At 38.4% G+C, this 25,506-nt stretch overlaps 2 protein-coding genes and 2 long non-coding RNA genes across 13 annotated transcripts; 2 read left to right on the top strand and 2 right to left on the bottom strand.

Annotated features, from left to right (window-relative positions):
- The first annotated feature begins 623 nt into the window (after window positions 1-623).
- Window positions 624-11,032, top strand: LOC122294187 (protein PIN-LIKES 3-like). 5 transcript variants are annotated; one of them, XR_006237550.1, is made up of 12 exons: window positions 624-842; window positions 1,596-1,775; window positions 2,089-2,168; window positions 2,262-2,386; window positions 2,994-3,115; window positions 3,384-3,623; window positions 4,145-4,237; window positions 4,545-4,645; window positions 4,996-5,048; window positions 5,183-5,368; window positions 5,451-5,525; window positions 10,705-11,032. XR_006237550.1 is itself a non-coding variant. In XM_043102699.1 (11 exons), the coding sequence occupies exons 2-11, from the start codon at window positions 1,641-1,643 to the stop codon at window positions 10,827-10,829; spliced, it is 1,260 nt and encodes a 419-aa protein (XP_042958633.1). In that variant the 5' UTR covers window positions 628-842; window positions 1,596-1,640; the 3' UTR covers window positions 10,830-11,032. The 5 variants fall into 5 exon arrangements, 4 of the variants coding, with proteins under 4 accessions (XP_042958633.1, XP_042958635.1, XP_042958634.1 ...); XM_043102699.1 differs by lacking the exon at window positions 5,451-5,525 and having other exon boundaries at window positions 628-842; XM_043102701.1 differs by lacking the exon at window positions 5,451-5,525 and having other exon boundaries at window positions 629-842; window positions 3,384-3,617.
- A 205-nt stretch (window positions 11,033-11,237) lies between these two features.
- LOC122294198 lies at window positions 11,238-12,286 on the bottom strand. Its single transcript, XR_006237560.1, has 3 exons — window positions 12,066-12,286; window positions 11,597-11,954; window positions 11,238-11,456 (listed from the first exon to the last, which is right to left on the bottom strand). It is a non-coding gene; the product is annotated as an uncharacterized LOC122294198 (long non-coding RNA).
- Window positions 12,287-13,058: 772 nt separating this feature from the next.
- LOC122294189 (protein PIN-LIKES 3-like) lies at window positions 13,059-19,071 on the top strand. Of its 5 annotated transcripts, none has more exons than XR_006237551.1 (11): window positions 13,059-13,305; window positions 14,042-14,221; window positions 14,531-14,610; window positions 14,704-14,828; window positions 15,900-16,021; window positions 16,298-16,537; window positions 17,058-17,150; window positions 17,457-17,557; window positions 18,122-18,174; window positions 18,290-18,494; window positions 18,746-19,071. XR_006237551.1 is itself a non-coding variant. In XM_043102706.1 (11 exons), the coding sequence occupies exons 2-11, from the start codon at window positions 14,087-14,089 to the stop codon at window positions 18,868-18,870; spliced, it is 1,254 nt and encodes a 417-aa protein (XP_042958640.1). In that variant the 5' UTR covers window positions 13,063-13,305; window positions 14,042-14,086; the 3' UTR covers window positions 18,871-19,071. The 5 variants fall into 5 exon arrangements, 4 of the variants coding, with proteins under 4 accessions (XP_042958640.1, XP_042958638.1, XP_042958639.1 ...); XM_043102706.1 differs by having other exon boundaries at window positions 13,063-13,305; window positions 16,298-16,531; window positions 18,309-18,494; XM_043102704.1 differs by having other exon boundaries at window positions 13,065-13,305; window positions 18,309-18,494.
- LOC122294195 lies at window positions 18,492-20,362 on the bottom strand. 2 transcript variants are annotated; one of them, XR_006237555.1, is made up of 4 exons: window positions 20,102-20,362; window positions 19,850-19,990; window positions 19,394-19,492; window positions 18,492-18,896 (listed from the first exon to the last, which is right to left on the bottom strand). It is a non-coding gene; the product is annotated as an uncharacterized LOC122294195 (long non-coding RNA). The 2 variants fall into 2 exon arrangements; XR_006237554.1 differs by lacking the exon at window positions 18,492-18,896 and having other exon boundaries at window positions 19,177-19,492; window positions 20,102-20,356.
- Window positions 20,363-25,506: the final 5,144 nt, after the last annotated feature.

Raw genomic sequence — 25,506 nt, 5'->3', positions numbered from 1 at the left:
ACAAGACATATCAAAACATTAATTAAATATAAAATATTTTTTAATTTTTTGATTTTTAATTTTATCTAATTATTATTCAAATAAAAAATCAATATAATTTTTACAAATTTTAAAATAAAAATAATGTTAAGAAATTATATTTAAATAATTTTTTAATTTATAATATTTTTATTCGATTTTTTTGTATTCCCTTTTAAAACTGTATAAAACTGAAAGACATTTACAAATTTATGAGATAGTCCAGCGTCCAAACATACCGTAACAATGTTCGAGCTACTATGAGAGTGGTACTGCAATGATTGTGATTGAAGCTACCCACCGAAAGACCCAGAAGAAAAAAGAAACAGATAAAAGAAAAGAATAGCTCTTTAATCCTGCTTGGGAGGCCACTGAAATGTGGGGCCAGGATTCTTAACTATCAGTCAATGCGGTATCCAGCTTGATTTGGACGAACTTTGTAGAACAATTTACTTAATTAAAGGAAAAAACAGATTTGCATGCATGCTTAAATTATCATGAAGTTATAATGCTCGGAGATTACATTTTGTAGCTTTTTTTTTTTTTTTTTTTAGCTTAAAATCGACAAAAAATGGTGATCACAAGAAAATAATAAGAAAAAGACGGTATCTAAAGATTGTGTCAGCCAAGTATCCAAGGAGTGTTCAACTACAGTAATCTCATCGATGTCAGATTTTTGGGATCCCTGACCGACGGACACCCATACAGATAGAAAAAGACATCCATCCAACGTGAAAAAAAAAAAAAAAAACGTGTTAAAGAGGAGTCTCATCATTTTCTTGGCATCCATGAAAGCTTGAGTGCATCAGCAGCAGCTGTTCAAGGTTAGTCATTCGTAGAGGAAGGAAAATCACTTTTACTAAGCTTTTTGCAGCAGCAACTCTTCAATTTTTTTTTTTTTCAACCAATTATATTGGTTCTGAAAGATGGACATTCATCCAATCTGATGTATATGTAACCACGCTTCTTTGCTAAAGAGAGGAGGCCAAATACAGGAATGAAAATTTGTGAGCACGCACTCGGACATTGTCTAAAGACTCTAAACTGGGATTGGGTTTTGTTTTCTAAATGAACTTCTGGGATCTGAGCATCACATGTTTCCTTGAAGTTATTGCTCTTGTTTTTTGGTAGATTAAACGAGCAAGATCCTTCTGAAAAACTTTGAGAGCAAAAAAACTATAGTGTAACAGTATCTTTAACCCTCTGCCGGCCCTGTTTATTGGATTTGGAGTCTTCCCTACTATTCTCTGTCTTATAATCTATCAGAATTCAGAAGTGACATGATTCTTCGTTTATGTTGTAATTAGTCTTCTAAGAAGATTTATGCATGCTAGGATAGCAATTATTGTTGCATGCTAATTATTTTCATAAGCTACATAATGTAAGTTTATTTTTCAGTTTCTCTGAGGAACATTTGATTTTCTTAGTATGAATTGATTAATGAATCTCATATGAGCTCCATAATTTCTTCTTTAGAAGCGTGAATATTCCGATTAAAGTTAATTGTATAGAACTTGGAACATTTTTGTTACTGTTCTTTAGCTGAGTACTCATGATTTGACATTTGTTTTGGATAGGCGTGCTAAAAAACTTCCACTCGAGTTCAGTGAACGAAGTTTGCAATGGATTTTCTGTCTCTATTCATTGTGGCATTGATGCCAATTCTGGAGACACTCATAGTTACGGGTGTTGGTCTTTTTCTTGGAATGGAGCGTATAAATCTCTTGGGGGCAATTTCCAGGCAGTCTTTGAATAAAGTCAGTTAATTTTATTATTAATTTTTTGACGATGCTGTACTATTTTCTTGGTTTAATTCTTTTGCCAATGTCAAGCGTGTTGGCTACTGATTTATTCATAGCAACCAGCACATGTAAGAATGATGACATTTCACAAGTGAAGATAGCGGCCAAATATTTTCATAATATGCTCTATCAAAACAAGTCTTTTTTTTTTTTCCCTAAAAAAAAGAGGAAATTTAAAAATATGGTATTAGAGCAGTTCTAAGGGATGACTTGATATAATTCTTTATTGTTTCCTTGAGGAATAACGACATTACTTCTTTATATGTAGCTAGTATTTTTTGTGTTCACTCCTTCACTGATCGTCGCCGACCTGGCGGATACAATTACATTAGACAGCTTGGGAACCTTGTGAGTTCAGCTCTGTCATACTTCTAAAGTCTTTGGCCTCAGCCTCTTTTAATTTTTCTTTTCATCACTGAGTAACTTTTGATTGATCTGTAGATGGTTCATGCTAGTGAATGTCCTTATCACATTCCTTATTGGTTCTGCACTTGCATGGATACTCATAAAAATCACAAGAGCTCCTCAACATCTGCAAAGCCTCGTCATTGGTTGTTGTGCTGCAGGTAGACAAAATCCGAATATTTTAGGATTCATTAAGATACCCAGATATAGGGTATATAGAATTGTGATGACTTACTGCAATATGTATTGCACCATAAAAATTTCAATGTGGATCATATCATGCAGGCCAAAAGATTCATGGGATTCATATCTTCAGCATGATTTGTAATTGGGATAATACAAACTCGTTTTAAAATTCAGTCTAAAGCAAAAAAGACTTAAAACTGACTACGTCTACCTTAGTAATTGTAGAATTGGGTAAATCTTGTATTAGTAATAAATATAGAAAAGCTTAGTACTTAAAGTTGATATGTCTGTTATATCTGGTTTCCAAATGCCGGAAGTTTTTTGCACACTTCTTTGAAAGAATACGTTATCAAACCTAAAATTAAATATAAAAAATAAAAATAAGATCGACACTGAATAGGGTTGTAGGAAAGTAGGAGAAAATTATTGCCTGCCAATGCTCAGCCCTCCTGAAGTACATGACTAACTAATTGTGCCACAAGTTTTACAACTGCATCTTTTTACTGTCTTATGCACCAATTTTGTAAATAAGTGAAAGGAACTTGCCCATCATAGTATTTAGGGAGAGATTGTTTTGTGCAGGAAATTTAGGGAACTTGCTCCTGATTATCCTCCCAGCTGTCTGCGAGGAAGATGACAGTCCGTTTGGAGATTCTTCTGTTTGCTCTACTGATGCAGAGGCTTATGCTGCTCTTTCTATGGCGGTAAAAGTCCATTTTCCTTACTCTAAAATCACAAAAATAAACAAATGTCTCAGTAAGCCCAGCTTGATGTAGTGATGAGATATTTCCAGTCCTTCCATTACCATATCTCCAATAGCCACCACCTTGATTGAGATGTCAGTCATGAACTACATAAATTATCAATGGCACAGGCTCTTCAGAACTGGGCTGCCTATTGTAAGTCTTACATTTCCAAAAATATCTCTGGATGAATTTGAATCTTTTTGTAGCTTCTGTCTTGATTATGCAGTTAGGTGCAATATATATATGGTCTTATGTGTATCCTATCATGCGGATATATGCAAACAAGGCAACTAAAGACATTGCCACGGATGGCTGTACGACAAGGGATAACATTTCTGGAGAAACCTTGTGTTTACATTCAGAGATTGGCACAGCACTGCTCCTTCCTTCAGAGGGTTGCCCAAGCTCAGAGGAGTGTATGTATCAAGTTGAAGTCCATTCAACTGGATCTGAAGGAAAAGTAAAGGTTTCTTCTAGCATGTTGTGGTTTCCTTTTTATAATGCTTAAAAGCTTTCTTCTCTCAAAGTTTGATTTCCACTCCATATGATCAATACAATCAATGGGTGCTTAAGAAAACTATACCTGAAATCAGACGTTATACTAAACAGTTAAATGCTATATTAAGATCGGGTGACATGAAGAAGCAGGTTATCACATGTTTTTGTCTGTAAGAAACTGCATCTCAACATATGAAACCATTCACCATTTTATCAGAATAATGGTTGGCATGTGTTCGGTAAAAGAAGAAGTACATCTTTTTGTTAAGCAATTTAACAATGGTTGAGTATACATTGTGAAACGACATCTTCCCTGTTATACATTGTGAAACAATTTCACAATGCTTGGGTTAACACATTTTTCATTCACTAATATCCGATGTTATTAGTCTTTTTTCTACCTAATATCCTTGCTAGTTAAGGCAACTTAGTTTTTCTCCTTCTTATGTCTCCTTGAATGAAATAACCTTTTAAAGATTTTTCTGGTAGGTGATGTTTCTGGAAAACACTATGCTGCACCTTAAGAAGCTTATTGGGCATGTGGATCTCCAAAAATTGTTTGCGCCGTCTACAATTGCAGCAGTATGCTCATAATGCTTGCTTATTTAGGAAAAGCTTTTTCTTTGAGCTGTTATCAATCATCCCTTTTCCCCTATGTAATCCCCATGAAGGGGATAGTTCTAATATCAAAGAAAAAGTAGATGATCTGGGAAATATATTCCATCTTGCCCTCGAGTTGGCAAAATTAGGACTAATGAAAACTAAAACACTGCCACAATCATCTCAAATGCTTTACATAGTTGCATTTGTTTTTTTTCCAAATTTATTTCTTAGTTAATGTGTATATGCCACAGAGGGATCTTAAAATTATTGTGTTTTTCCTTTGTAGATTTTTGGTTTTATCATTGGAATAGTCTCTCCAATTCGAAAGGTACTGATTGGTGATGATGCTCCTCTTCGCGCCATCTACAGCTCTGGGAGTTTGTTAGGGTATGAATCCTACCGCTGGCTCAGTAGAGCTCCTACTCCTTAAGCCTTTGATTGATTTGGGGTTCAAGTTTTTGCTCAAACTTCTAAACTCCAAAATTTCTATATTCGCAACTTGAAGTAGTGTTAATATTTATGTGAACTTTTAATAATTTGAACTTTTTAGTGAAAAGGCGAATGCATCAGCTTTATCATTAATGTACTCAAGGAAACTACATATATGTTTAGCAAAATCTCTCTCTCTCTCTGTGCCAAAGTATTCAAATTATATTAAAAAAACAGGATATGGAAACCCAGTGACACTGATATGGAAATTTGCCTTAATTCCTTTTAGCTTCCTCTTTCTTCTCCAGGGAAGCAACAATACCATCTATGACGCTGATAATTGGAGCAAACCTTCTTAGAGGTAGCTTGTAATACTGATCTGCTATTTATTTTGAGTGTCTTGTGTTGGCTTGGCTTCGTTATAGTTTCTTCATGAATTTCCATGAAGAGTTTCTGATATTTTTTATAAATTATAGACATCATTTCCATTTACAGGTCTAAAAGGTGCCGGAGTAGGTCCTGCACTCATTGTAGGGATTATCGCAATTCGGTACATCATCATGCCTTCACTGGGTATTGGTATTGTTAAGGCTGCAAACCATTTTGGCATTGTGGGATCAGATGCATTATATCAGTTTACACTCATGCTTCAGTATGCTCTTCCACCTGCGATGAATGTAGGTATGTATGCTTACTACTTTCTCATTTTCGTTTAAATGTATGAGTTCAGCTCCAGTCTAACAACAAATCTAAATGAATTTAGCTTGAGCACCTTAGCACTCAAGTCGACTTGGCTCGACTTTTCTACAAACATACAGTTTGGATTCTGAAATGGAAAGTACGGATTGATTTGAATCTAGATTGGTGAAGTTTGGTTTGTTGAGTGCTGTGGAGTCTGGTCCACACCGCTCGAGCGGAGGCATTGGCCGCTCGAGCAAAGTTAGGCAGAGTCGAACGCTCGATGTTGGCTCGACAGTGAGCTCGAGCAGGAGGAGTTCGCTCGAGCGGAGGCATTGGCCGCTCGAGCGAAATCAGGCAGAGTCGAACGCTCGACGTCAGCTCGACAGTGGGCTCGAGCGGGATGCGGAAGGAAAGTTCGCTCGACGCGCGCTCGACACGCCGCTCGAGCGAACATACGATTTAGGGATTCCGCCGTTTGAACTATAAATATGATTTTTGCCTCTTAAGTCTGTAACAGAGCAGCTACGAAAACACTGTGGATGAACAGTGTTGTGACCCATCTTGTAGTGTGATTCCTCAATAATAAAAATCCTCTGCAGCTCCCGTGGACGTAGGCAATTTGCCGAACAACGTACATCCTGTGTCGTGTGTGATTGCGTGTGTGATCGTTTTTCATTCGGTGTTATATTTCAATTCATTGTCATCGTTTTTCACAACAATTGGTATCAAGAGCCAAGGTTCGGGTCTGAGGAGAAACGATGGCTGGAGATGAATTGAAGGTATCGGGGATCGAGAAGTTTGATGGCACGGATTTTGGATACTGGAGGATGCAGATAGAGGACTACCTCTATGGGAAGAAACTCCATCTTCCACTATTGGGGCAGCAACCGGAAAAGATGGATGATGCTAGTTGGAATCTGTTGGATCGACAGGTTCTGGGGGTTATTCGATTAACCCTGTCGAGATCCGTTGCACACAACGTCATCAAGGAGAAGACGACGGCGGATCTCATGGCGGCTTTGTCAGGTATGTATGAAAAGCCGTCAGCGAATAACAAGGTACATCTGATGAAAAAGTTATTCAATTTGAAAATGGCAGATAGTACGTCTGTTGCACAACATCTGAATGATTTTAATACTATCACAAATCAATTGTCGTCTGTTGAAATTGAATTTGATGATGAGATACGTGCACTGATACTATTGGCTTCATTGCCAAATAGTTGGGAAGCCATGAGAATGGCTGTTAGTAATTCTGCTGGTAAAAATAAACTGAAGTATGATGATATTCGTGATTTGATTTTGGCTGAGGAGGTGCGCAGGAAAGATTCAGGCGAGACCTCGGGTTTGAGTTCAGCCCTGAATGTTGAATCTCGAGGGAGATCACATGACAGGAATTCAAACAGAGGAAGATCAAAATCAAAGTATAGGGGCAAGAGCAAGTCGAGGCCTGGTCAGCAGGCAACTTGCTGGAATTGTGGCAAAGCTGGCCACATAAAGAAAAACTGCAAAAACCCCAAGAAGACGGAGAATGATAGTGCTAATGTGGTAACTGAAGAAGTACATGATGCACTATTGCTTGCAGTTCATAGTCCAGTTGATGACTGGATACTGGATTCAGGGGCTTCCTTCCATACATCTTCCCACTGGGAACTAATGAGGAATTATGTTGCAGGTGATTTTGGGAAGGTATATTTGGCTGATGGTGAGGCTTTGAACGTAGTGGGGATGGGAGACATTGACATTGCACTCCCTGGCAAGAACAAATGGACCTTGCAAAAGGTCAGGCACATTCCTGAGTTGAAGAAGAACCTCATTTCTGTTGGGCAGCTTGATGAGTGTGGTCATTCAGTGGTGTTCTCAGATAGCACCTGGAAGGTCACAAAAGGGGCATTGGTACTAGCTCGGGGTAAGAAAACTGGTACACTTTATATGACTACTGGTTTAATTGACACTATTGCTACTACCGTTGCAGAGAGCACAGCAGATTTGTGGCATTGTAGGCTTGGCCATATGAGTCAGAAGGGCATGACGGAACTTCTGTCTAGAGGCAAGATACCAGAACTGAAGACAGTTGATCTCGGTATGTGTGAGAGTTGTGTTATGGGGAAGCAAAAGAAGGTCAGCTTCTTGAAAAGTGGCAGGACGCCAAAGACAGGAAGACTTGATCTTGTGCACACAGATGTGTGGGGTCCTTCTCCAGTTGCATCTCTTGGAGGTTCTCGCTACTATGTTACGTTCATTGATGACCATAGTAGAAAGGTATGGATTTATTTTTTGAAACATAAATCTGAAGTATTTGATGTTTTCAAAACTTGGAAAGCCATGGTTGAGACAGAGACAGGCTTGAAACTGAAGTGTTTGAGGTCTGACAATGGTGGTGAGTATGTTGATGGCGGGTTCAAGGAGTACTGTGCAGCTCAGGGTATCAGAATGGAGAAGACCATTCCTGAGACACCACAGCAAAATGGAGTTGCTGAGCGTATGAACAGGACCATTAATGAGCGTGCTAGAAGCATGAGGTTGCACGCTGGACTACCACCCACTTTCTGGGCAGATGCAGTCAGCACTGCCGTTTATTTGATAAACAGAGGGCCATCAGTTCCACTGGATTGTGGATTGCCTGAGGAGGTTTGGAGCGGGAAAGAGGTTAAGTTTTCTCACCTTAAAACCTTTGGTTGTCTTTCTTATGTGCTTGTTGATTCTGATGCTCGCAGTAAGCTTGAGGCTAAGTCAAAGAAATGCTATTTCATTGGCTATGGAGACGAGGCATTTGGCTATCGTTTCTGGGATGATCAGGGTCGGAAAATCATAAGAAGCAGGAATGTGATTTTCAATGAGAAAATGATGTACAAGGATAAGTCGAGTACAGTTCCTGCAGTAGCTCCTCAGGAGTCTGAGTTTGTAGGATTGGATGACCTACCAGAGGTCACAGTGCAGTGTAGAAATGAGAGTGACGGGGAGAGTGGGTCCAGTACACCCATTCCTATTATTCCGCAGGCAGTTTCAGAACCGTCTACTCCTACAGTTGCAGTTCGCAGGTAAGTTAGGACTATACGTCCCCCACAGCGTTTTTCACCTACTTTGAATTACATTCTGTTGACAGATGGTGGAGAACCGCAGAGTTATGAAGAAACCTTGCAAGATGAGAATTCTAGCAAGTGGGAGCTGGCCATGAAAGACGAGATGGATTCCTTGCTAGGGAATCAGACATGGGAGTTGACAGAACTTCCATCAGGGAAGAAGGCATTACACAACAAGTGGGTGTACCGGGTGAAAACTGAGCATGATGGCAGTAAGAGGTACAAGGCTAGACTTGTTGTAAAAGGCTTTCAGCAGAAGCAGGGTATTGACTACTCTGAGATCTTTTCTCCTGTGGTAAAGATCACAACTATCAGGATGGTACTGGCTATGGTTGCCACTGAAGATCTATTTCTTGAGCAGTTAGATGTGAAAACAGCTTTTCTTCATGGAGACCTTGAAGAAGACATCTACATGCACCAGCCTGAGGGGTTTGTGGTACAGGGAAAGGAAGGTTCAGTTTGCAGACTGAAGAAGAGCTTGTATGGCCTGAAACAAGCTCCTAGACAGTGGTACAAGAAATTTGACAACTTTATGCACAGTGCAGGGTATATTAGATGTTAGGCAGATCACTGTTGCTATGTCAGGCATTTTGGCAATTCTTATATTATTTTGCTGTTGTATGTGGATGACATGCTTATTGCAGGGGCTAGTATTGATGAGATCAATAATCTGAAGAAGCAGATGTCAGAGCACTTTGCAATGAAGGATTTGGGAGCTGCAAAGCAAATCCTTGGCATGAGAATTGTCAGAGACAGAGTCAGAGGTACGTTGAGACTCTCACAGGCTGAGTATGTGAAAAAGGTACTCAGCAGGTTCAATATGGACAAGGCCAAACCAGTTGGCACACCCTTGGGAAGTCACTTCAGACTCAGCAAGAATCAGTCACCAGAGTCAGAGGAGGAACGAGATTACATGAGTAAGGTTCCTTATGCCTCAGCCATTGGTTCACTTATGTATGCTATGGTTTGTACAAGACCGGATATTGCCCATGCAGTGGGAGTTGTGAGTAGATACATGAGTAACCCAGGAAAGCAACATTGGGAAGCAGTGAAGTGGATTTTGAGGTACCTAAAGGGTTCCTCAGAAACCTGTTTATGTTTCTCTGGAGAGAGCTTGGAGGTGCATGGCTATGTTGACGCTGATTTAGCTGGAGATATTGACAGCAGAAAGAGTACCACGGGCTTTGTTTATACACTTGGTGGTACTGCAGTGTCATGGGGTTCTAATTTACAGAAAACAGTTTCTTTGTCTACAACAGAAGCTGAGTATATTGCAGTGTCAGAGGCTGCAAAGGAGATGGTATGGCTACAAGGCTTCTTGGAAGAATTGGGTAAGAAGAATCAGAAAGGCACTCTCTACAGTGACAGTCAGAGTGCCATATTCCTTGCCAAGAATCCAGCATTCCATTCCAGGACCAAGCACATTCAGATCAAGTACCACTTCATACGGTCATTGTTAGATGACGGGCAGTTGTTACTTGAAAAGATATGTGGAAGCAAGAACCCTGCTGATATGTTGACAAAGGGTGTTACGCTTGAGAAACTGAAGTTGTGCGCAACTTCAGTTGGTCTTCTAGAATGAAGACAGGAGCAGTGAGTTGCAGAGGTGGAGGATATCATGTTTGAGGAAGACGGAGATACAGCGAGTGTACCAGTCTCCAAGTGGGAGAATTGTTGAGTGCTGTGGAGTCTGGTCCACACCGCTCGAGCGGAGGCATTGGCCGCTCGAGCGAAGTCAGGCAGAGTCGAACGCTTGATGTTGGCTCGACAGTGAGCTCGAGCAGGAGGAGTTCGCTCGAGCGGAGGCATTGGCCGCTCGAGCGAAATCAGGCAGAGTCGAACGCTCGACGTCAGCTCGACAGTGGGCTCGAGCGGGATGCGGAAGGAAAGTTCGCTCGACGCGCGCTCGACACGCCGCTCGAGCGAACATACGATTTAGGGATTCCGCCGTTTGAACTATAAATATGATTTTTGCCTCTTAAGTCTGTAACAGAGCAGCTACGAAAACACTGTGGATGAACAGTGTTGTGACCCATCTTGTAGTGTGATTCCTCAATAATAAAAATCCTCTGCAGCTCCCGTGGACGTAGGCAATTTGCCGAACCACGTACATCCTGTGTCGTGTGTGATTGCGTGTGTGATCGTTTTTCATTCGGTGTTATATTTCAATTCATTGTCATCGTTTTTCACAACATGGTTGTCCAATGAATGCAATATTTGAGTAACCAATGCTACTGTCATGGACTTGCTGCAGGTACCATTTCTCAATTGCTGGAGACAGGAGAGAGTGAATGCTCTGTCATTATGCTATGGACTTATGCTGTGGCAACATTTTCTCTGACACTATGGTCGACCATCTTCATGTGGCTTGTTTCTTAATCTGGATTACTTGATTCGTTTGATGGCTCTGAAATCATTTTTTATCATTTCTGTATCAGCAAAAATTAGGAAAGAAAAAAAAAAGAAGTTGCTAGATGCTACATCTTTATCTCGGTCCTATCAGTATCTATTGTGTTGGTGTAATATATCTATATCAGTATCTATTGTGTTGGTGTAATATTATCTATTGTGTTCATGGACAATGCCTCGCCAACATAACTCGATTTACCATGTATTGCACCTGTGCCATAAATTCTCGAGAGGAATTCTATAAAACATCAAATTGAAACATATCATAGCCAACTTCATGACAACAAACGAATCAACCAAAATTCATTGAATTATCTGTTATACGAATACAATGCATTATCTATTTTATGAATACAATGCATTATTATAGTAGGGTCTGAAGCTATGAAGGCCTGCAAAAAACTTAACATTCAACCTAATGGAAAGAATCTATCCGTAAGCCTCTAACTGTACAAAGCTTTGAAAACAAGCTGAAAAGAAAATACATTTTGGTTTTACTATCATTTCCATTATACAACAAGGCAGCCAGTGACAGAAATGGAAGCTGGGAAACGTACACAACAACCGGTGTAAATCGTCAGTCGGTTCAAAGCCACCCTGACAACAAAAAAACAAAAATCAAAATAAAATTACTCCCACCTCTATAGATCACAAAAAAACTAAAATAAACTATGAAAAGTTGCTCAAACCACTAAAAAACCTTCCTTTCGGTACAGACATTAATATCCTCAAATTACCCCGGTTAGGAAACAACACGGCAGAGTACAAAGCAATGAGAAAATCTTGTAACTGATATGGAAAGGCATACAGGTTTCTTGCCGCCGTCTTCTTTGCTTTTCTTCCTTTCTTTTTTGGTTGGTAATTTGGGTACTGTCTAAAGTAGCATCAGACTTTTCGAAATTCAAATTTCTGGCTAGTTCTTTTCAAATAATTTTTGTGAAGTATGCTACTTACGTAGCAGTCATCTCCCCCAGGAGGTTTGCAACTGACAATTCTGTTTGCTGATGAAAATAGTTTTGCTCCAACACCGGAATGGTATTTGTTACGATTACCTCTTGAAACAAACCTCTTGATAATGTCTCAATTGCAGGAGGACTGCAAAAAGAAAAACAATGCAATAAGGCCAGCAGAAGATTTCATAATCCATTAAAAGGAAAATTGTTTCACAATGAGAGGAACCAATGCAACATGGATAGTGCAAGGTACCAGTAGTTATAAAATCAGTCCGTTTGAGGAATTTAACGATCAAAAGCGGAAGATTGATTTGGGTCCTTAATCCTATATGTACGCATTTCAAAGAAACAGGGATCCAAGACATATAGATCTGATAATCCAAAAGTTCTTTTCAACCCATTACGTGCATGTGAGGGCAAGACCTCTTAAAAATTCTACATTTTTTTCCCAGACTTTCTCATGCTAAAAGTCCTGTTCGAATAATACCCAGGGCCTAGAAATATACATGACCATCCAACAGTTATCAAGACAGAAGGCACCGATCGACAGTCACTGTTGGAGGCTAACGGTGTTACGTGCACTTCTGATTCCACTGTGCATGCAGTGGGTGGTGCATGTGATACGTGAAACAAAATTATATTTGGTGGGATCGACATTTGTCTGAAAGTAATATTATATACAGTCGTGAAATATGTAGATACTGTCTAATTATTTAAAAAATAAGATCTAAGATTAAAAAATTATTTTTTTATATAAATTTTATATTAATTTATTTTTTTAAAAGAGACTACACGATACTTATACACGACTACATATTTAATTTCTCTTTATCGAATTTATAAAAAGTAAAATATCGCCTCTCAATTTATAACAACGCACCAAATTAAAATATAATTGGTGGTTGGTGCTTGTGTTGAAGTACAGTTATGTCAACGATGACAGATTTTGGGATCGCTGACTGACAGACATACCGACACTTGGAAATAAGGACTGTCTACGTGTTACCTTAAAAGACAATTTTAGTCGTAAAACTGTGATACTTTCAAAAGAATTCAGAGACATCACGCAACAGCTTTTGTAATTCTTTAATAAAACGGTAAGTCACATTGTCTATACTTTAAAAGAATAGTTCATATTGAAAATTTACTGAAATATTATAAACAACTTCTATTTTTAAATAATGTCAAATCTCTTACCCCACTTATATTTTGAGTTTAATAAGAGAAACCAATATTTATAGTTCTGAATTTTTCATTTTCAAAAACGTGAATCTCATGCACCACTTACGTTTTGAGTTTAATCAGAGGAATCAATATTTGTGGTTGGAATTTGAAAAAGAATGGCAGGTGAAATTAGTGTGCAACTACAGTAATCTCATCGATGTAAGACAGCGAAAGACATCCATTAAACGTGACAAAAAATGTGTAAAAGGAGTCTCATCATTTGCTTGCCAGCCATGAAAGCTTGAGAGCATCAGCAGCAGCTGTTCAAGGTTAGTCATTCGTAGAGAAAGGAAAATCACGTTTACTAAGTTTTTTGCAGCAGCAACTCTTCAAAATTTTCTTTTCAAGCAATTATATTGGTTATGAAAGATGGACGTTCATCCAAACTGCTGTGTGTGTAACCACGCTTCTTTGCTAAAGAGAGGAGGCCAAATACAGGAATGAAAATTTGTGAGCACGCACTCGGAGATTGGGTATTGTTTTCTAAATGAACTTCTGGAATCTGAGCATCACATGTTTCCTTGAGGTTCTTGCTCCTGTTTTTTGGTAGATTAAACGAGCAAGATCCTTCTGAAAAACTTTGAGAGCAAAAAAACTTGAGTAGTGTAACAGTATCTTTAACCCTCTGCCAGCCCTGTTATTGGATTTGGAGTCTTCCCTACTATTCTGTGTCTTATAATCTATTAGAATTCAGAAGTGACATGATTCGTCGTTTATGTTCTAATTATTGTTCTAATCAAATGAAGGTTTATGCATGCTAGGGCAGCAATTATTGTTGCATGCTAATTAGTTTCATAAGCTACACAATGGAAGTTTAATTTTCAGTTTCTCTGAGGAACATTTGGTCTTTCTAAGTACGAATTGATTAATGAATCTGATATGAGCTTCATAATTTCTTCTGTAGAAATGTGAATATTCCGATTAAAGTTAATTGTAAAGAACTTGGAACATTTTTGTTACTGTTCTATATCTGAGTACTCATCATTTGACATTTGTTTTGGATAGGCGTGCTAAACAACTTCCACTCGAGTTCAGTTAACAAAGTTTGCAATGGATTTTCTGTCTCTATTCATTGTGGCATTGATGCCAATTCTGGAGACACTCATAGTTACGGCTGTTGGTCTTTTTCTTGGAATGGAGCGTATAAATCTCTTGGGGGCAATTTCCAGGCAATCTTTGAATAAAGTCAGTTAATTTTATTATTAATTTTTTGACGATGCTTTACTATTTTCCTGGTTTAGTTCTTTTGCCAATTTCAAGCGTGTTGGCTACAGATTTATTCATAGAAATCAGCACATGTAAGAACGATGACATTTCACAAGTGAAGATAGCGGCCAAATAGTTTCATAAATATGATATCAAAACAAGTTTTTTTTCTTAAAAAAAAAAAAAAAGAAATTTAAAAATATGGTATTAGCGCAGTTCTAAGGGATGGCTTGATATAATTCTCTATTGTTTCCTTGAGGAATAACAACTTTACTTCTTTATATGTAGCTAGTATTTTTTGTGTTCACTCCTTCACTGATCGTCGCCGACCTGGCGGATACAATTACATTAGACAGCTTGGGAACCTTGTGAGTACAGCTCTATCATACTTCTAAAGTCTTTGGCCTCAGCCTCTTTTAATTTTTCTTTTCATCACTTGGTAACTTTTGATTGATCTGTAGATGGTTCATGCTAGTGAATGTCCTTATCACATTCCTTATTGGTTCTGCACTTGCATGGATACTCATAAAAATCACGAGAGCTCCTCAACATCTGCAAAGCCTCGTCATTGGCTGTTGTGCTGCAGGTAGACAAATCCGAATAGACTCTTTTTAGGAGTTATTAAGAATACTCTGATAATGGGTATGTAGAATTATGATGCTTATATTGCAATGTGTATTGCGTTATAAAAATTTCAATGTGATTCGTATCTTCAGCATGATTTGTAATTGGGATAATACAAACTCGTTTTAAAATTCAGTCTAAAGCAAAAAAGACTTAAAACTGACTGTGTCTACCTTAGTAAATGTAGAATTGGGTAAATCTTGTATTTGTAATAAATATAGAAGAGCTTAGTACTTTTTTTTTAAGAAAGAAACGAGGTCAGCTATCCATGAGTGACCTCTTCTCAATTTTATTAAAAAACTCTCATTTATGATAGAGGAAAACCATAGTTACAACCTGATGCCTGGAGTTACAAAAAAGCCCAAAACCCAGAAATCAAAAAACCAAAACTAACCAAAGAAACCAACAACAGACAAAACCAAAAAACAACCAAAATAAACCAACCTACAAAACAGCTCACACATAAGAATCAAAAGGGAAAAAATAATTACAAGATCATACCTCATTTCGAAAGCCTCAAGTATAAGTATGGTAAGCCAATTCTATCCATACGAAGGTGACCGCGCAACTGGCTAGACAAATTTTCCTTCTCATCAAACCAATCCCGAGTATGGCTCCCAACCCCCTGCTTAGCAAGAAAATCAGCCATAGCATTACCTTCATGAAAAACATGAGTTTGTCTATAATCCAAGCATGCAAGGCACGCACGAAGTCCATCCCAAAAATCCTCAAGATACAAATATTACCGGCACCCTTAGTAACCCAGTTGATACGTCTGTTAGATCTGGTTTCCAAATGCCAGAAGTTTTTTGCGCAATTCTTTCAAAGAATACGTTATCAACACTGGATAGGGTTGTACGAAAGTTGGAGAAAATTATTGCCTGCCAATGTTCAGCCCTCCTGAAGCACATGACTAACTAATTGTGCCACAAGTTTTACACCTGCATCATTTTACTGTCTTATGCACCAATTTTGTATATAGGTGAAAGGTACTTGCCCACCATAGTATTTACGGAGAGATTTATTTGTGCAGGAAATTTAGGGAACTTGCTCCTGATTATCCTCCCAGCAGTCTGTGACGAAGATGATAGTCCGTTTGGAGATTCTTCTGTTTGCTCTACTGATGCAGAGGCTTATGCTGCTCTTTCTATGGCGGTAATAGTCCCTTTTTCTTACTCTAAAATCACAAAAATCAACAAATGTCACAGTAAACCCAGCTTGATGTAGTGATGAGATATTTCCAGTCCTTCCATTACCATATCTCCAATAGCCACCACCTCTTGAACTTGATTGAGATGTCAGTCATGAACTACATAAATTATCAATGGCACAGGCTCTTCGGAACTGGGCTGCCTTTTGTAAGTCTTACATTTCCAAAAATATCTCTGGATGAATTTGAATCTTTTTGTTGCTTCTGTTTTGATTATGCAGTTAGGTGCAATATATATATGGTCTTATGTGTATCCTATCATGCGGATATATGCAAACAAGGCAACTAAAGACATTGCCACGGATGGCTGTACGACAAGGGAAAACATTTCTGGAGAAACCTTGTATTTACATTCAGAGATTGGCACAGCACTGCTCCTTCCTTCAGAGGGTTGCCCAAGCTCAGAGGAGTGTATGTATCAAGTTGAAGTCCAATCAACTGGATCTGAAGGAAAAGTGAAGGTTTCTTCTAGCATGTTGTGGTTTCCTTTTTATAATGCTCAGAAGCTTTCTTCTCTCAAAGTTTGATTTCCACTCAATATGATGAATACAATCAATGCGTGCTTAAGAAAACTATACCAGAAATCAGACGTTATACTAAACAATTAAATGCTATATTAAGATCGGGTGACATGAAGAAGCAGGGTATCACATGTTTTGCCTGTAAGAAACTGCATCTCAACATATGAAACATTCACCATTTTATCAGAATAATGGTTGGCATGTCTTCGGTAAAAGAAGAAGTACATCTTTTTGTTAAGCAATTTAACAACGGTTGATTATACATTGTGAAACGACATCTTCCCTGTTATACATTGTGAAACAATTTGACAATGCTTGGGTTAATACATTTTTCATTCACTAATATCCGATGTTATTAGTCTTTTTTCTACCCAATATCCTTGCTAGTTAAGGCAACTTAGTTTTTTCTCCTTCTTGTGTCTCCTTGAATGAAATAACCTTTTAAAGATTTTTCTGGTAGGTGATGTTTCTGGAAAAGACTATGCTGCACCTTAAGAAGCTTATTGGGCATGTGGATCTCCAAAAATTGTTTGCGCCGTCTACAATTGCAGCAGTACGCTCATAATGCTTGTTTATTTGGGAAAAGCTTTTTCTTTGAGCTGTTATCAATCATCACTTTTCCCCTATATTACCCCACGAAGGGGATAGTTCTAATATCAAAGAAAAAGTAGATGATCTGGGCAATATACTCCATCTTGCTCTCGAGTTGGCAAAATTAGGACTAATGAAAACTAAAACACTGCCACAAGCATTTCCAATGCTTTACATAGTTGCATTCGCTTTTTTTCCAAATTTATTCTTAGTCAATGTGCATATTCCACAGAGGGATCTCTAAAATCATTGTGTTTTTCCTTTGCAGATTTTTGGGTTTATCATTGGAATAGTCTCTCCAATTCGAAAGGTACTGATTGGTGATGATGCTCCTCTTCGTGCCATCTACAGCTCTGCGAGTTTGTTAGGGTATGAATCCTACCGCTGGCTCAGTAGAGCTCCTACTCCTTGAGCCTTTGATTGATTTGGGGTTCAAGTTTTTGCTCAAACTTCTAAACTCCGAAATTTCTATATTCGCAACTTGAAGTAGTGTTAATATTTATGTGAACTTTTAATAATTTGAACTTTTTAGTGAAAAGACCAATGCATCAGTTTTATCATTCATGTACTCAAGGAAAGTACATATATGTTTAGCAAAAACTCTCTCTCTCTCTCTCTCTCTCTCTCTCTCTCTCTCTGTGCCAAAGTATTCAAATTATATTAAAAAACAGGATTGGCAGCACTAGTTCTTCCTTAGTTGTATAGATAGATATAAATTATGTCAGCAGGAGTAGAATAAGTAGATATAATTCCCATATTAAATTAACACTGCCTAGCTAATACCCAGAGGAAAGAAATAACACAGCCTAACATTGACTTCTAAGAGCAGCAGACTCTCTCTTTTGAGCAACTATATTTACATGATGATGAAACCCAGTGACACTGATATGGAAATTTGCATTAATTCCTTTAAGCATCCTCTTTCTTCTCCAGGGAAGCAACAATACCATCTATGACACTGATAATCGGAGCAAACCTTCTCAGAGGTAGCTTGTAATACTGATCTGATGTTTATTTTGAGTGTCTTGTGTTGGCTTGGCTTCGTTATAGTTTTTTCATGAATTTCCATGAAGAGTTTCTGATATTTTTTATAAATTATAGACATTATTTCCATTTACAGGTCTAAAAGGTGCCGGAGTAGGTCCTGCACTCATTGTAGGGATTATTGCAATTCGGTACATCATCATGCCTTCACTGGGTATTGGTATTGTTAAGGCTGCAAACCATTTTGGCATTGTGGGATCAGATTCATTATATCAGTTTACACTTATGCTTCAGTATGCTGTTCCACCTGCAATGGGTGTAGGTATGGATGCTTACTACTTTCTCATTTTTGTTTAAGTGTATGAGTTCAGCTCTAGTCTAACAACAAATCTAAACGAATTTAGCTTGAGCACCTTACTACTCAAGTCGACTTGGCTCGACTCATCTATAACCATACATTTTGGATTCTGAAATTGAAAGTATGGATTGATTTGAATCTCGATTGGTGAAGTTTGGTTGTCCAATGAATGCAATATTTGAGTAACCAATGCTAATGTCATGGACTTGCTGCAGGTACCATTTCTCAATTGCTTGAGACAGGAGAGAGTGAATGCTCTGTCATTATGCTATGGACTTATGCTGTGGCAACATTCTCTCTGACACTATGGTCGACCATCTTCATGTGGCTTGTTTCTTAATCTGATTACTTGATTCGTTTGATGGCCTGAAATCATTTTTTATCATTTCAGTATCAGCAAAAAAAAGGAAAGAAAAAAAAAAAAAGGTGCTAGATGCTACATCTTTATCTCGGTCGTATCAGTATCTATTGTGTTGGTGTAATATATCTATATCAGTATCTATTTTGTTGGTGTAATATTATCTGTTGTGTTCATGGACAATGCCTCGCCAACATAACTCGATTTACCATTTGTTGCACCTGTGCCATAAATTTTCGAGAGGAATTCTATAAAACATCAAATTGAAACATATCATAGCCAACTTCATGACAACAAACGAATCAACCAAAATTAATTGAATTATCTATCATACGAATACAATGCATTATCTATTATATGAATACAATGTATTATAGTAGGGTCTGAAGCTATGAAGGCCTGCAAAAAACTTAACATTCAACCTAATGGAAAGAATCTATCCGTAAACCTCTAACTGTACAAGGCTTTGAAAACAAGCTGAAAGGAGAATACATTTTCGTTTTACCATCAATTCCATTATACAACAAGGCAGCCATTGACAAAAATGGAAGCTGGGAAACGCGCACAACAACCGGTGTAAATCGTGAGTCGGTTCAAAGCCACCCTGACAATAGAAAAACAAAAATCAAAATAAAATTACTCCCACCACTATAGATCACAAAAAAACTAAAATAAACCATGAAAAGTTGCTCAAACCGCTAAAAAACCTTCCTTTCGGTACAGACATTAATATCCTAAAATTACCCCGGTTCGGAAAGAACACGGCAGAGCACAGAGCAATGAGGAAATCTTTAAACTGATATGGAACGGCATACAGGTTTCTTGCCGCCGTCTTCTTTTCTTTCTTTCTTTTTCTTTTTTTGGTTGGTAATTTGGGTACACTAAAGTAGGTTCAGACTTTTCAAAATTCAAATTTCTAGCTAGTTCTGTTCAAATAATTTTTGTGAGGTATGCTACTTACAGATCAGGCATCTCCCCCAGGAGGCTTGCAACCGACAATTCTGTTAGCTGAGGAAAATAGTTTTGCTCCGACACCGGAAAGGTATTTGTTACGATTACCTCTTGAAACAAACCTCTTGATAATGTCTCAATTGCAGGAGGACTGCAAACAGAAAAACAATGCAATAAGGCCAGTAGAAGATTTCATAATCCATTAAAAAGAAAATTTTTTCACAAAGAGAGGAACAAATGCAACATGGATAGTGCATAGTACCAGTAGTTATAAAATCAGTCCGTTTGAGGAATTTAACCATCAAAAGCGGAAGATTGATTTGGGTCCTTAATCCTATATGTAAGTACCTCAAAAGAAACAGGGATCCAAGTCATATATAGATCTGATAATCCAAAACTTATTTTCAACACATTACGTGCGAGGGCAAGACCTCTTAAAAATTCTACATTTTTTTCCCAGAGACTTTCTCATGCAAAAAGTCCTGTTCGAATAATACCCAGATCCTAGAAATATACATGACCATCCAACAGTTATCAAGGCAGAAGGCACCGACAGTAACTGTTGGAGCTAACGGTGTTACGTGCACTGCTGATTCCACTGGGCATGCAGTGGGTGGTGGATGTGATACGTGGAACAAAATTATAATTGGTGCGAGTCGACAAATCGAGTCGACAATAAGAAGTAAAATATCTCCTCTCATATTCTAATCTAAACGTAATAAAATTTTAAAATCTTATCTCATCTTAATTCAATAATTTCAATTCAATAATTTTATTGATATTTATAAACCATCTCCACCAATCTTTAAATTTGAACCCGTGTTGAACTACAGTAATGTCATCGATGACAGATTTTTGGGATCGCTGACTGACAGACATACCGACACTTGGAAATAAGGACTGCCTGCATTTTACCTTAAAAGACGATTTTAGTCGTAAAATTGTGATACTTACAGAAGAATTCAGAGACATCATGCAACAGCCTTTGTAATTCTTTAATAAAAATGTAAGTCACAATGTAGTTGGAATCTCTTACCCCACTTATATTTTGAGTTTAATAAGAGAAACCAATATTTGTAGTTCTGAATTTTTCATTTTCAAAAACGTGAATCTCATGCACCACTTACGTTTTGAGTTTAATCAGAGGAATCAATATTTGTAGTTGGAATTTGAAAAAGAATGGCAGTGAAATAAGTGTGCAACTACAGTAATCTCATCGATGTAAGACTTCAAAAGACATCCATTAAACGTGACAAAAAACGTGTAGAAGGAGTCTCATCATTTTCTAGCCAGCCATGAAAGCTTATGAGCATCAGCAGCAGCTGTTCAAGGTTAGTCATTCGTAGAGAAAGGAAAATCACGTTTACTAAGCTTTTTGCAGCAGCAACTCATCAATTTTTTTTTTTTTTTTTTTCTTCTTTTCAAGCAGTTATATTGGTTATGAAAGATGGACATTCATCCAAACTGATGTGTGTGCAACCACGCTTCTTTGCTAAACAGAGGAGGCCAAATACAGGAATGAAAATTTGTGAGCACGCACTCGGAGATTGGGTGTTGTTTTCGAAATGAACTTCTGGAATCTGAGCATCACATGTTTCCTTGAAGTTCTTGCTCCTGTTTTTTGGTAGATTAAACGAGCAAGATCCTTCTGAAAAACTTTGAGAGCAAAAAAACTAGAGTAGTGTAACAGTATCTTTAACCCTCTGCCAGCCCTGTTATTGGATTTGGAGTCTTCCCTACTATTCTGTGTCTTATAATCTATCAGAATTCAGAAGTGACATGATTCGTCGTTTATGTTGTAATTAGTCTTCTAATCAAATGAAGGTTTATGCATGCTAGGATGGCAATTATTGTTGCATGCTCATTAGTTTCATAAGCTACACAATGGAAGTTTAATTTTCAGTTTCTCTGAGGAACATTTGGTCTTTCTAAGTACGAATTGATTAATGAATCTGATATGAGCTTCATAATTTCTTCTGTAGAAATGTGAATATTCCGATTAAAGTTAATTGTAAAGAACGTGGAACATTTTTGTTATTGTTCTATATCTGAGTGCTCATCATTTGACATTTGTTTTGGATAGGCGTGCTAAACAACTTCCACTCGAGTTTAGTTAACGAAGTTTGCAATGGATTTTCTGTCTCTATTCATTGTGGCATTGATGCCAATTCTGGAGACACTCATAGTTACGGGTGTTGGTCTTTTTCTTGGAATGGAGCGTATAAATCTCTTGGGGGCAATTTCCAGGCAGTCTTTGAATAAAGTCAGTTAATTTTATTATTAATTTTTTAACGATGTTTTACTATTTTCCTGGTTTAGTTCTTTTGCCAATGTCAAGCGTGTTGGCTACAGATGTATTCATAGAAATCGGCACATGTAAGAATGATGACATTTCACAAGTAAAGATAGCGGCCAAATAGTTTCATAAATATGATATCAAAACAAGGTTTTTTTTTTTTTTTTTTTTCCCCTTAAAAAAAAAAAAAGAAATTTAAAAATATGGTATTAGCGCAGTTCTAAGGGATGGCTTGATATAATTCTCTATTGTTTCCTTGAGGAATAACAACTTTACTTCTTTATATGTAGCTAGTATTTTTTGTGTTCACTCCTTCACCGATCGTCGCCGACCTTTTTTTTTTTTTTTTTTTTTTTTTTTTTTTTTTTTATAAAGAGGATGGGCCACATGTCCAAGAGTGACCCCGCCCCAATTTTATACAAAAGACCCTCACGTATGGCGGAGGAAAACCGTAGAACAAAGCAAACACTTGGGGGGCTACAAGAAGCACCCAAAACCCAAGTGTAAGAAAAGATATACTAAGCAAAAGCCAGAACCAAACAAAAAAAGAAAGCCAAAATAAGATCCGTGTTTTACTTTCTGAAGGCATACATACCCATTTTGTCCACTTTTAATATTCCTTTTAGTATGTGAGGGACATCGTTGAAATTAGTCCAAGTTCCAGATTTCTTTTCCGAAGCCAAGCGAGCCAGAAAATCTGCCCCTGCATTACCTTCTCTAAAGACATGCATCACCTTAAAAACCAATGTTTTTAGAATGTCCTGTATTTCTTCCCAGTAGTCTTCAAGGTACCATATGCTACATCTCCCTCCTCTCAACCAATTTGCAACTAACAAAGAGTCCACTTCAATCTCTATTTTCTCAAGTGCTAAATCCTTACAATATTTTAGCCCATAATACAACGCTCGTAGTTCGGCTTCATTATTAGTCCCAACCTCCATCTCTTTTGCATCTTCCCTTCCATACGAGCTTTACATCTCCAAACCCAAAGAGACCAGGTTATAATAACAGGCACAATGCCTAGAAGTGTACCTTTTTGGGTTGAAAGTGATGCTTTGCGAAACCACAGTTCCATATTTGCCTTCCACGGTCTCCTATGATCATACGGCATGCCCATAAGTATAGAAGCGCGTCTCCATATGTCTGAAGCAACCTTCCCTGTAGCAAGGACATGGTCTTGATCTTCTATGCACCTATGCTCACAACACTCGCATCTGGAAGCTAGAGGAATTCCCAGGTGTCGAATGCGAACATCCACACTAAGGCTATGATTCAAAGCTTTCCAGATTGTAATCGAATACTTCTTGGGAAGGGCGGGATGCCATATCCAGTTTGCCCATTCCAATTTTGGCGCGTGAACCCGAATACACTCCCAAGCCGACTTAGATGAAAAAACCCCATTCAAAGCCGGTTTCCAAACTAGCACATCAGTGCCTTCTTTGTGTGCCCCTAGGCTATTTAGAATTTCTTCTGCTTTTGTTTCCCCCACCAGATTTATTAGCAAATTCACATCCCAGCCATTTTGTATTCTACACTCCCTTACCCTTAAAGACGATTGTGCAGTTATCTCGCAAGACTCTACCAAAGGGCCAGTCTTTAACCAAGGATCTCGCCAAAAGGAAACCTGTCCTTCCTTAATCCGCCACCAAGCATTATTAAGGATCTTCGGAACCATGGTCATAATACACTTCCAAAGAGATGATCCTTTAGTGTTATCAACTAATGTCACATGCTCTCCTTTACAGTATTTCTTCCTGAAAAAATTTGCCCATAGAGAATCACTGGATAATAGGTTCCAAGCAAGCTTCATAAATAGAGAAGACTGAACTTCTTCAAATTTTCTTAAACCCAGTCCCCCTTCCTTGGTCGGCATACAAACCTTTTGCCAGGCTACCCACTTACGTTTCTGTTTACCATTTAATATACCCCAGAAGAAATTACTCATAATCCTGTTTAGCGAAGATACCACTTTCTTGGGAGTATGTAACACTGAGAGTAGATGGACCGGGATGCTTGATACCACATGGCGTAGTAAAAGGAGCCGAGCACCTGCTGATAGTAGCCTATTTTGCCACCCCTCTAGACGATCACATATACGGTTCATTAAATCCTCAAAATAAGACACCTTTAACCTTCCACTAAATAGAGGGACACCCAGGTATTTAACCGGAAATTGGCCTTCCGAGAAGGAGGTCAACTGAAGGATATTTCTTTTTCGGACCGAGTTGACATACTTGGGGAAAAAAATGGAGGACTTCTCCTTACTAACCACTTGACCCGACCAGCTTTCATACAAGGCAAATACGTCAGAAATGGCTTGCATGGAGGCTCTACCCCCGTTTGCAAAGACCACTATATCATCAGCATAAAATAAATGGGAGATCAGGGGTGTGCCCCGAGGGTGGGAGTAAGGTGCAATTTTCTCCATCTCAAAACTATGTTTTATCAAGCGAGACAAGGTTTCCTGAGCAAGTATGAACAAGTAAGGAGACAAAGGGTCACCTTGGCGCAATCCACGACCACTGGGGAAGAAACCCTTAGCCGACCCATTCATGACCACTGAGAACCATGGAGTCGAAATGCATTGTCTGATTAATTCGCAGAACCGGGTTGAGAAACCAAAAGATGTCATAACATGTAATAAGAAATCCCAGTCAAGACTATCGTACGCTTTGGCTATGTCGACTTTGATGAGAACATTTCCCCCACGGACCTTTCTGTTTATCATATGGATCATTTCTTGGGCCAAAGTGATGTTTTCAAAGATGCTTCTCCCTGGCAAGAAAGCCCCTTGCTCAGGAGATATAATTCTGCTTAGAATAGGGGACATCCGTCGCACAAGAATTTTTGCAAATACCTTGTATATGACCGAACACAAACTTATGGGTCGAAACTTATCAAAACCTGTGGGTTGTTGCATTTTCGGAATGAGAGCGATATACGAAGCTGAGTAGAATCTTGGCATTGGGACCCCACTATACATGTCTCTGACTGCTGCCACCACATCATCCTCAACCACATCCCAACATACTCTATAGAATCCTGATCCAAACCCATCAGGGCCAGGACTACTGTCCACAGGGATGGAAAACATAGCCTCTTTTACCTCTTGGGTGGAAGGAAGCTTCAGGAGGCTATCATTCTCCTCTTCCAGAATAGTTATCTGAACATAGGTCGACAAATCTGGAAGATCTCTATGAGGTCTCGCTTGTAGGAATGTGCTGAAGAAGTCCACCGCACCTGAATGAATGGATTCCGGGGTGGTCAAATGTGAACCATCCCGACATCGCATCTCCTGAACCACAGGCTTGGATCGTGAAACATAGGTCCTGAAGAATTGTGCCGATGCCTCCCCTTTTTCTGTCCAATTA

The sequence above is a fragment of the Carya illinoinensis genome, chromosome 14, assembly GCF_018687715.1.
Source record: "Carya illinoinensis cultivar Pawnee chromosome 14, C.illinoinensisPawnee_v1, whole genome shotgun sequence".
Lineage (NCBI taxonomy): Eukaryota > Viridiplantae > Streptophyta > Magnoliopsida > Fagales > Juglandaceae > Carya > Carya illinoinensis.
The sequence above is the reverse complement of the archived record's forward strand: the minus strand, read 5'-3'. Positions and strand labels throughout refer to the sequence as shown.